General features: G+C 42.6%; 1 protein-coding gene across 1 annotated transcript; it reads right to left on the bottom strand. All coding sequences in view use genetic code 11, as the record gives it.

The window, feature by feature from the left end:
* Nucleotides 1-1,576: 1,576 nt before the first annotated feature.
* EGR_01237 (GRIP and coiled-coil domain-containing protein) lies at nucleotides 1,577-3,221 on the bottom strand (the record flags this gene model as incomplete). Its single annotated transcript, XM_024490486.1, has 2 exons — nucleotides 1,577-1,969; nucleotides 3,054-3,221. 2 exons carry the CDS (start codon nucleotides 3,219-3,221, stop codon nucleotides 1,577-1,579), a joined length of 561 nt encoding a protein of 186 aa, XP_024355305.1.
* Nucleotides 3,222-10,270: the final 7,049 nt, after the last annotated feature.

Raw genomic sequence — 10,270 nt, 5'->3', positions numbered from 1 at the left:
AAGAATATATGGCATATGCTTGTGATGTCGAGTCCGGTATGAAGAATTCCACAACTTTTGGAGACGGATATGCCGCAGCTGAGCTTTTAGTGACCCCTCTGCTTCTCTCAGTCAATGCTTGCTCGTCTGCCCAGTCGACTGCACAACCTTCTGGCATTGCGGTGATAAAGTTGTAGAGGATTTCTACTACTCAAGCTACTTTTGCGATGTTCTCATCGATAGACGTTCAGGCTCAAGCATTAACCCTTTTAACCTTCAACCGGAGCTTTAAAGTCCAAAACAGCGCTGCCTACTTAATCAGATTTAAGTACCATATCATAGATATCGCAGGGCTCAGCTACACGGACTTCTGTTGCATTGTCTCCAACACCTCGAGTCTCTCCATAGTGAAAGGTGAGCAACGTCAAAAATGAGGATGAATGATGAACAAACATTGCATGAAGCCGTTTCAGTCCATTTAGAACCTTGAAACGAGTGGCAGAAACCCTGAAAAGGGAAATGGGTTAACTGATTTGGGGAGACTAAACATCCTCCAAAATTTGAGTGATAACAAGAAATTCCACCCTGATAATGTGCTCAGAATTGGTCATCAATAAGAAAAGGCGGAACATCATAAAAGTACACAATTAAAAAGAATGAGGCCCCACACCTAACATGCATGCACTCACCATCACTGCCCATCACCACCTTGGTTCACAATATTCAGAGCGGGACACTTACGACCTATGGCCCAGTCATTAGTTCTTCCAAGGGGACTTATTTGAGACTTACCACTACATGTAGTACTGCCATGGCAGAATACTAACAAATGGCAATTCTTGATTTGGACTGGACACGATTCGTCGCAATAAAATCGGAAATAGAATTACACGCTTGCCGAAAATCGCCTCACCACTTATTAGACATTCGACACTTCTCGCCTTCTTGGCAGACCTTCGAATAGATTCAAAGCAGAGCTACGGTACCACCAAAGCGTTAGTTCAGCAGCAATCACAAACTATTGCTAACAGTTGGCATGAGTTTCCACCGAAATGGTTAAAAACTGACGCAGTCGGTACATCGCTTTTCCCTTTCCCCAGTCTGCCAAATACATAACGAAATTATCAAAGACAAGGCAACAGACCGTAGCTTATAGAATTAACTGACATGATCCTTCAGTGTAGGATCAGATACCGGGTCAGGCAAGATAAGTAAAGTCCTCCACGCCAGTTACAAGAAATAAACAAATGCATACCTTATAATACCAATCCTTTTGAAACTTTCCCCAAAAATTAAGGTTTTGTAGGGTAAAAAAGGCCATGAGAGAGAGAACCAGGGGTCGTAGAAGTATCAAGTTCAAATCTCATTTCATAAACCATGCCTGTGGTAAATCTGCCTTGGTAAAATACAGGTCCAATCAAAGGCAGCATAAAACTTTACTCAAAAAACAAGACTTCACGCAAAAACATCTGAATTACATACTCTTTTGATCGAAAGACCGAAATAAAAGGGGAAAATGAGAAACAAGTACATATGCCGAGGTGGGTGTGTAGGCTCTTAAGAAAGACAAGTGTGGATGCAAAATATACAGTTATACTCAACCACCAAGCCAAGAAGGTAAAAAACTACTCCAGGAGGAGCCCTCCTCTCCACTAGCTCCATCTTCAGCAGTAACTGTGGAGGCACGAAGTAGGCCCGTCTCCGCCACCTGTTGCAGTGCAGCGCGCTCCGTCGGGCTGAGTGCCAACAGCGTGGCAAGAACCGGGACAAGAGCATTGCGCTCCGACGCTCCACTGGCACCACCACCGCCAAGAGACGGGTCAGCGCAGAGAAAGCGAAGCAACACATTCTTCAGATACTCCGTACGTGTCTCACCGGCCGGCGCAGCGTCTAGGCTGTTTGAAGTATCGTCACTGTTGGTGTTGTGGTCGCCTAGATGGCGCTCGCGCTCTGCATTGCGCTCGTGGCGACGAATTTCTGCTTTAAGAATCTGAAGATGAAAGGAAAGTGTGACTCGAATTTACCATAGTTAGAAAATCGTTGAAGATGGGCATCTACTGTGGATGACTGGGCCCGCGTCGGCTCACTACAGTGAGGATATTAAATTCATGATGAGAAGAAAATTTGCCGAATCAACGTTAAAAAATGCTTTTACCATAGTAGCCTCGAATCTTTTCAATCAACAATGTCGCGCAATCCTTCCCGATCAAGAGTAGAGGGCCTTTCTGAAAGCAGGCATCACCCTTTCTGAATTACTCAGCACCAGAATTGAATGGTTCGCCTGAAACATTTACAGGTGGCACCAAAACTGGCGGTATACTGATGGATGAATGGAAGGACTCGATTTCGGCAGATAATTCTAGCTTTGATTCCAAACAAGTTTGCGAGATGGCGCAACTAGGATCGAGATGGATGATAATGAAGCTGATATGACAGTTTCATAGTTGACCTGAGTTAGGAGCAAGTTTAATGTTTACCACCGTTCCAACACTGCTGATAAATTCAAGACAAAGCAGACAAGATGGTTAAGAAGCTTGACACCAGGAGGGACGCCACATTAGTATCCGAAATATCATTTTAGAGGTAGCAATGCTCGCGCCTCATAAGCATGCAGGTTAACAAATTCGTTCCCAAAACATTCTTTTGATGTGAAGTTCGCATGCATCATTTGGACCTACTTTCCCGGTTTTAAATAGGTAACGCCTTTACTGGCACAACCTCTCATTCGTTACAACAGTTGGGAAGAAGTGTTGAACAAATTATGACGAAGAATTAGCATCCTACCATTAATGACTACAGTTTCCTTTTTGGTCGTAATTGAAAATAAACTAAAAAATAAAATGAGCACAACTCCCTTTGGTTCGAATATTAGTACCTAAAGAAAATAACCTCGATTTTTCGAAGGAACAGTCCACGCAATTCGATTTTCCAAAAGAAAGACGTTTTAAATCACATGACTGGACGAGTTTGTGATTGGATGGGAAATCAAGCAATATGGAGTAAGAGAAAATGAGGAAAAAATGGAAGAAATGCCACAACAAAAGCTGTCTTCTGTCCAAGCAAGCAAGACGTACCGTGGCCTGGGCACTGAGACGTTCAACCGTCGCCTCACTGTCCACCAGTAGGCTCTTTGTGTACTCGAGATTGCGTCTTTCATTGACCAACTGGGATCGAAGACTCTGAACTGTCTTTCTCATTTCTGAGGTCTGTCTTTCTGCCTCCTGAATATCCACTGAGACCATCTTATCGTCTCCAAAGAGAGCCTCTTCCAGGGGTCGTGTGTGGTGCTGTTGGGAAGGAGGAAGGATTGCAAGGATAAGACAGTTGTTTTGAGTTTTTATAGGCGTTTTCAGCCTTCTAGGATGACAGCGTCAATCAGTGCGAATCCTCGATCATATGAAACAACTTTTGATTACTGCAGGATTAATCAACTAGCAATTCCGTTGCTTCTCGTTCCAACACGACAAAATCAAAAAAAGGATGAAGAGGTTGTTTAGTCTCAAATTGGTCCGTCTGAGAATGCCTATTCAACGAGTTTAAAAATGGTACCAAAGTAGATTGCATTAATCCCATGGGTTGGGCTTTATGTTTAGACATTTTCACATTTCTCTTCGAGTGTCACATGACAAATGGCGGTTCAGCTTTTGCGATTGATTTGAGGGTGAAGTTTTCTCATTCATCATACAAGAGTTTAGATGCGATGCCCGAGAGGAAATCCTTAGCTAAAAAACCATCCCGCTTCAGTACCGCTGCCTTCTCCTTAATAATTCCATTCTCTCATGGTCTCTTCGATAAACCCGTTTAGCCTTAAGGCGCCTCCATTAACAAGCGCCAGCAATGGGGGATTATGCAAGGGGCATAATTTGGTTTAGTTGCCCACTTTGTCCAAAACGGACCAAGAGACAAAGTATGAGGGAAAAATGCCCAAGTTCAAGAACGATTCCAGTTCACCGCAGTCTCTCGGACGAAGGGATGATAAGTCTATCTAGTCTTAATCCACCTTTACTGCCATCTACTAGCAATAGAAGACATTGAAGGAGAAATCTGAATTGAACGTACTCCTCTGAGTGATGTGACATTGTCGCCAAAGTCACCGCTACCACCACTACCGCCGTTACTAAGACATCGACCGCAACGAGAGCAGAGATGCTCCTGTGACGTTTGAGAATTAGGCGGTTGGGCGGTGAGTTGAACAATCTTCGCCTGTTCTAACAGTTCTAGGCGTTGTGCCTCCACTTTCGCCTCGGCGGTATCCAACTGAAACTGCAACTCTGCAATTTTGGCGCTAAATGAAAGAAACGGGTTGGATGAAGTATAAAGTGGGGATGCCGGCAAGGAGTAGGCTTGGGTATTTAAATACGATGATTGAGGGAATATGTCCATAGGAAGTAACATCACAAGCCAAAGGCTCTACTGAAAGCCCCGAGTGCAAAGTGAACGAGGAAATTAATCCAGATAAACATGCTTTAGGGAGGTATTTCATAACCGAAATTAGGAAGTTTTAGGACTCTTGACTCCAGATGGAGAGGAATAAGAGGAAATAAGAGTTGGCTGGATGGAGGGCTAGCTTTTGAAACAAAATAAAATCGAGACAGCTACGAGGTAAAGGTATTTTGGAGACGCCAGCTAGAAGGAAATGACTGGCATATACCCAGTTAAAATGATCACTAAAATATGCCGCATTGTTAGGAGATATAGCCAGTATGATAACAATAAGAAAGGGGAGGATTCTATCAAACGATAATGAATCTTTGATGATTACAAATAAGGCTTTTAATTTCGCCTTGGCTGCGAATTCGACTAGTTTCACGTTTATTTACTTTTATCACCGAAAAAATATTTCGTTTTATTCTCCATATGATTGTTAAATAACAATGCCAATAGCGAAGAGAGGTGATAACCATCACCCGGGGAATCATCATCGGAGAATGCGGAGGAAGAGGCAGAAAGGATAAAGTTTTACATTACATCACCTTCATTCAGACTGATTCACCAAATCTAGCTATTTCTGAAGGATTCCTTGCACACCGAGCTGCCGCAGAGAGTACGTATGCCTCAGCTGGCACTGTTATTTAGCCTTCAGGGAAAAAGAAATTTCATCTGCGGTTTACCACACATAAACACGCCATATAGACTTGAAGGTGCCGTTGGAACGAATAGTGAGTAGCAAGTGAACCGTTTGCCTAAAAAACATAACAGTAAAATACAAAAAGGAGACGTTTCTGCAATTCAAAATAGACTAGTAGCCCCCACCATGAATTTGTCTTCCAAGTTGACATAGGCGTGAACCAGTTATTTCACACAGCACCTTGGTCGTCAAGAAAAATTGCTAACACATTGGTCTCACGTCTTTTCCACAGAAAACGACACACAATCCTTCATGATCAAGAGTTGAGGGCCTTTCTGAAAGTGATACACCACCATTTCTGAATTGCACATCACCAGAATTAAGTGGTTCGCCTGTAACACTCCTCAGCGGTACATTCTACTGCCGCATTCTGCTACTCCATCTCCTCCAGACGCTACGAAATAAATATGATGAGAGGCCCCCGCAGCGTTACTTTGTGAAACAGACAGAAACCAATTCACATCCATCGGGTTCATGGAATGCGGGAAGAGAGAGCACACCAGAGGCCACTGTAACAATGTGTCAAAGTGCATCTACGCTTCATAATGCACACACAAGAAGTGGTATTTGTTTGACAAGTTTCTACATGCAACAACAAGTCATCTCAGCAAGCTATACCGAAGACTGCGCGAACAATTTGGTCACCTGATGCCCACCATTTATAAGCAGTACTGACCAATAAGTAGTACGATCAGATTGGAGCAACGAAGTGATGCATTCAGGCAAAAACGCGAAGGAGTAAATTTTCGAAGTGACATAGATACGCCTTTCATTATGATAATGTGTAATCGTGATTGGGGTGGAACCAGGTAGAAATTCCCCTAATCTCCAATAATTCCGCATGAAGCGGATTAAATAAGGTGCAGGCCATAAAAATATGAAAATGTTTTTAGAAAAGACATTTTGCAAACCGTCAAATTGGAAGCAAATCCTCCTTGTGTGATAAAATGAGAGATTAGTGAGTACCCAGAAGAATACAGAGCGGACTCTTTTGATTACTGTAGGTGAAGAGTATGGCGCAACAAAGCGTGTGGCAAAGCCACAAACAGGAATTACCATAATTAGTACAGTTGGAGTACTCCTGATGGCGCCTGTTCATGGCATTGGCGGTAGACAATCACATGAACGCAATAGAAAGGCAATTTAGAGGTAAACTTGAGGCGTCGGCGGGGCCCACTTGTTTGCCTCTACATACATAATCCACAAGCTTTTGTCTTGGTAGGAAGGGACTACTCCTCAATTTTGAAATGTAATGGTCTGCTAATATACGACTTCAGGTCGCTTCACCTCGATGCCAGTCAAGAAAAACGCTTCCAGCTAGACGAGTCCCTTTTACACAAAGATTTAAACAATTCAAAAGGTTACCTTAGTAAATACTACTCAAAAAAATAACATTTTTCTCAAAATCTACCCCTAAATTAAGAATAACGTACTGAAATGGACTCCTTTTGTGATTTGATAGTTTGTTTCACTGTATGTCCAACTACGCGAGGAGTTCACCATCCACGCATCGTACTTGTACTTTGCGACACGATCGAGAGATCATGTTAGTTGTAATGTTTTGATAGTCTGTTTGGTTCTGCGTTTGATTATGCGACAAATTAAGTTCCACAGATTGTATTTTAGCTCGGTGGCATGGCCTTTGGGCCGCAGCTTTTCTGTACGTCAGTAGGTAGACATTTCTTCCATACTGTTGTTGCTTATTGCAACTTTCTTCAGGACTCAAAGTGCTACACTTCTATGCGAAAAATAATAACCTTTGGGTGCACGTTGGACATTAGGGTGAAGGAGCAAGCTTTTACGTAGTTGTGGGAACGCCCACATCTCAAATTAAGGGAATTCACACGCAGTGGTCACTGCTAGAGTGAAATCACAATGCAAAGGCACAAAAGTACAAACGATACATGTAGAGCATTAAGTAAACTTCAAACAACCATGCGTAAGTAATACTGTGCAACAGTTTTGACACCTATAACCTATTTCCCAAATTAAATAATTCAAAATTACTACAGCATTTCAGTCCCACTTACCTCACTAAAACGCATTCAAGTTCGACGCTTTTTGGGTATGGCTGTATCTTATTTAACTCAGATGGCAGCGATTCAAACATAGCGGTAAGCATATCAAGGGCTGTGACATTGATGCAGTAGGGGATTGACCGGAAGCCATCCACTTCTTTCAGACCACGATATCATAAATCAAACAGCGGAGGCAAAATTCAGAGTTCTTTTGTAACCAAAAAATTGAAAGCACCACCTTTACAAAGGGATGGGTGATCAGCTTTGATGACATCTTCAATCAGAGGAAAAACGATTAAAACCTCAAGCAGCAATAAACAAACGAAAGTGATGTCGGAACTCTCACATGGGGAGGGTTAATAGGTGGCACCAACTTGGAAGGTGAAAGCGTGATGAAAACCATTACAGACCGACGGGTGCCACCTACACGCATTAACAGTCGATGAAAGGGAGTAAGCCTCAAAGACCAGCCGTCTACTTTTCACTTCCCAAAAATGGCAAGGCAAAGTCACAGTAAACCAAAGAAACGTGGCGGAGGAAAATACTCAAAAATATACTTAAGCCTAGAAATTAGATCCTGATTCTTCCATGTAGTTACTTAAAGAACCACGATGAAGTAGTAGAAGAATTAGTAAGACATCTGAGCATGGGGAACAGTTCTCGCATCCAAAAAAGGAAAGAAGGAAAGGAGGCTCACCCAAAAGCAGTGTTAAACTCCTCAGCTTGAGTGGACAGCGCCTGAATACTTTCCTGTCGTGCCGCATCCAGCGCCGTCGTCAGTTCAGCCACTCGCGTAGCTGTTTCGCTGCGCCACCGGGTGTTCAACTCCTCCTGCTCCTCACGCCATTGCGCACGCTCTGACTCCAGATTGTGGGACACGCGGCTACACCTAGGAAAAGGTAAACCGTCAAGAAATGTGTACGAATAGCAAAAGCAGAGGTATTCTTCAGCAGCACTTTATGGTCCTTATCAGCCTTGAGATGTGTTTCAAAGTTCTGAAGTTCAAAAAGGGTTACAGGTTAATTTTCGACCAGATTATAATACCGGTTTAAAAAAGGGGTTCTTATATGAGTAGCTTTGGTGAATCAACAAAGAAAACACAAAATGTAACTTTTTCATTTGTTTACGACTTAATTTACTTTCGACTGACGCGTAAAACGCACAAGACGGGAGCCAAATAAGCTCGTGCCTTCTATGCAATAGAAGCCCAATAATTGGAGAAAGCTTTTAAAACCTTTTTGTCCGCTGAAATGACCCTCCCTACAATCTATCTTCCTTCGCCAAGACGAGAATGAAATGTTTACCACCTGACACTGGTTCAAAGGCCTCAGAGATAGTTTGCCGCATCAAATGCCCATTATCCTCCACTTTGTAAGCCCTAAAATCTACTAGGTTTAAAATGAAACCTCCTTTCTACGATGGGCAAGAGTGAGGGAGTTGAACATTTCAGTAATTAGGCATTGTGCTTAACACTAATTCTGCAACTGCTTAACCTGTCGAAGTGTCGAAGGTGACGTGCTTGGTGAAGTACACTTCGAAAAAAAATGTTTCGGGTATATTTTTGAGGAAGAATTAAAGGTTTTCGTGGCTTGTCAGTGTCATTTATGGAGCGCTATTTTCCCAACACATAAGGTCAACTTCTACCAATTAACCACTCTAAGCGGTTAAATATCTTCACTTGATTAATCAGGTTATCACATGAGGGTTCACTGATGATGTCAGCACGGTGCCAGACCATTAAGCATACCAAAAGACTTTCGAGTATGGAGCAGATGGCTATTGGATTCCAGACCTTGGATTTTACCCAGAATTTGGCTTGAAAGTTTGTGATCGACGAAAAAAGTCTATTGCCTCTGCCCACCTAAGGCATGCTCAAAAACCCATTTGGCTATTTGATTTCCATACTTAATCAACACTTATAAAGATGACAGTAACTTAAAAAGCAGACTGCCGGAATAAAGAGGAGTTAAAGACTGAGACGTAGTTTGTGTCACTTCCTTCGCGAGGCAGTGGCGCCCCAGCAAGAGTAGGGGATTTTGCCCTCTATGTGTATAGGTTAGGGGCCAGTGTGTGGGCGACATACATAGTCTAGAATTTGAGAACACCCAAGAAAAAAATGTCCATCTGAAATACATGAGCAACACATTCATGCTAGACAGTTGTCTGGATCAAAGTCGCTCAAAAATTCCTCATCTCTTTTCATCGGATAATTAAAATAGTTCGTGAATTGCTTAATAGCCTACCTGGCACAACACTACGCTCAAGACTGCCATAATGAGAGCATGGAAGGGTCCAACGCCACAAGTCTTTCATTTCCCAAGTTCTGGCTATAATCCTTGTGGTTGTAACTGTAGCCGGCCGGACATTCTAGAGGTTCTTCATCAATCCTACTTCCGACCTTTCCAATTTATCAATGGATGGCTCTACCGGAGAAATGCAATAAATTTCACAGCATGACAATCCCTACCCTAAATTGCAATGCTTACCAGATATGGGGTCAACTTTTTGACGTTTCCTTCGATACATGATGTCAACGACACAAGAAAACTAAGGCAGTACGGCTTACATAAAAGAGTTGTTTCTTTGTGAAACAGACACGAGGTATTGCACCTCGACTATGTTGACCTCAATGCAAAAAAGGTTGCACCAAAAGGCGAAAGGCAAAGTCAGCTTGCCAGACACCAGTGATCACATGACAAGTACCGATAGGATAAATTGCTAGCCCCCTCTGATGCAAAACAAAGTCTGGTTACTATGCCTCTGGCAAGGTGAGATGGCACCTCTAAGGATGTAGCTCAACTGCCCTACATCCATTCTGAGAGTTGGTCCATGTGGCAGAGAGCCTAGGAGAACATGGGCGCTGTAATTTAAAATCCGTAAAAAGCGTTTGTTGGAGAACCATTCACGTAAAATAAAACCGATGCGAATACTTGCAACACCAATGATGAAATCAGTCTCCGACTTGACATAAAGATACGACGCTGAAGTGAAATCAATTCAGGACATTTTTATAAAATCAAGAAGACGTGGTCTTCTTCCAAAAGAAATGAGTGCTTTGTCTTCAAAAAGGCAGTAACGTAACCATAAATTTTCTTCAGAGAAACACTTCAGCAGTAACAAATGATGATTTTCTGCTGTCATTGAA

Source organism: Echinococcus granulosus (assembly GCF_000524195.1).
Source record: "Echinococcus granulosus chromosome Unknown EG_S00004, whole genome shotgun sequence".
NCBI classification, from domain to species: Eukaryota; Metazoa; Platyhelminthes; class Cestoda; order Cyclophyllidea; family Taeniidae; genus Echinococcus; species Echinococcus granulosus.
Note: the sequence above shows the minus strand (reverse complement) of the source record. Positions and strands in the feature narration are given on the sequence as shown.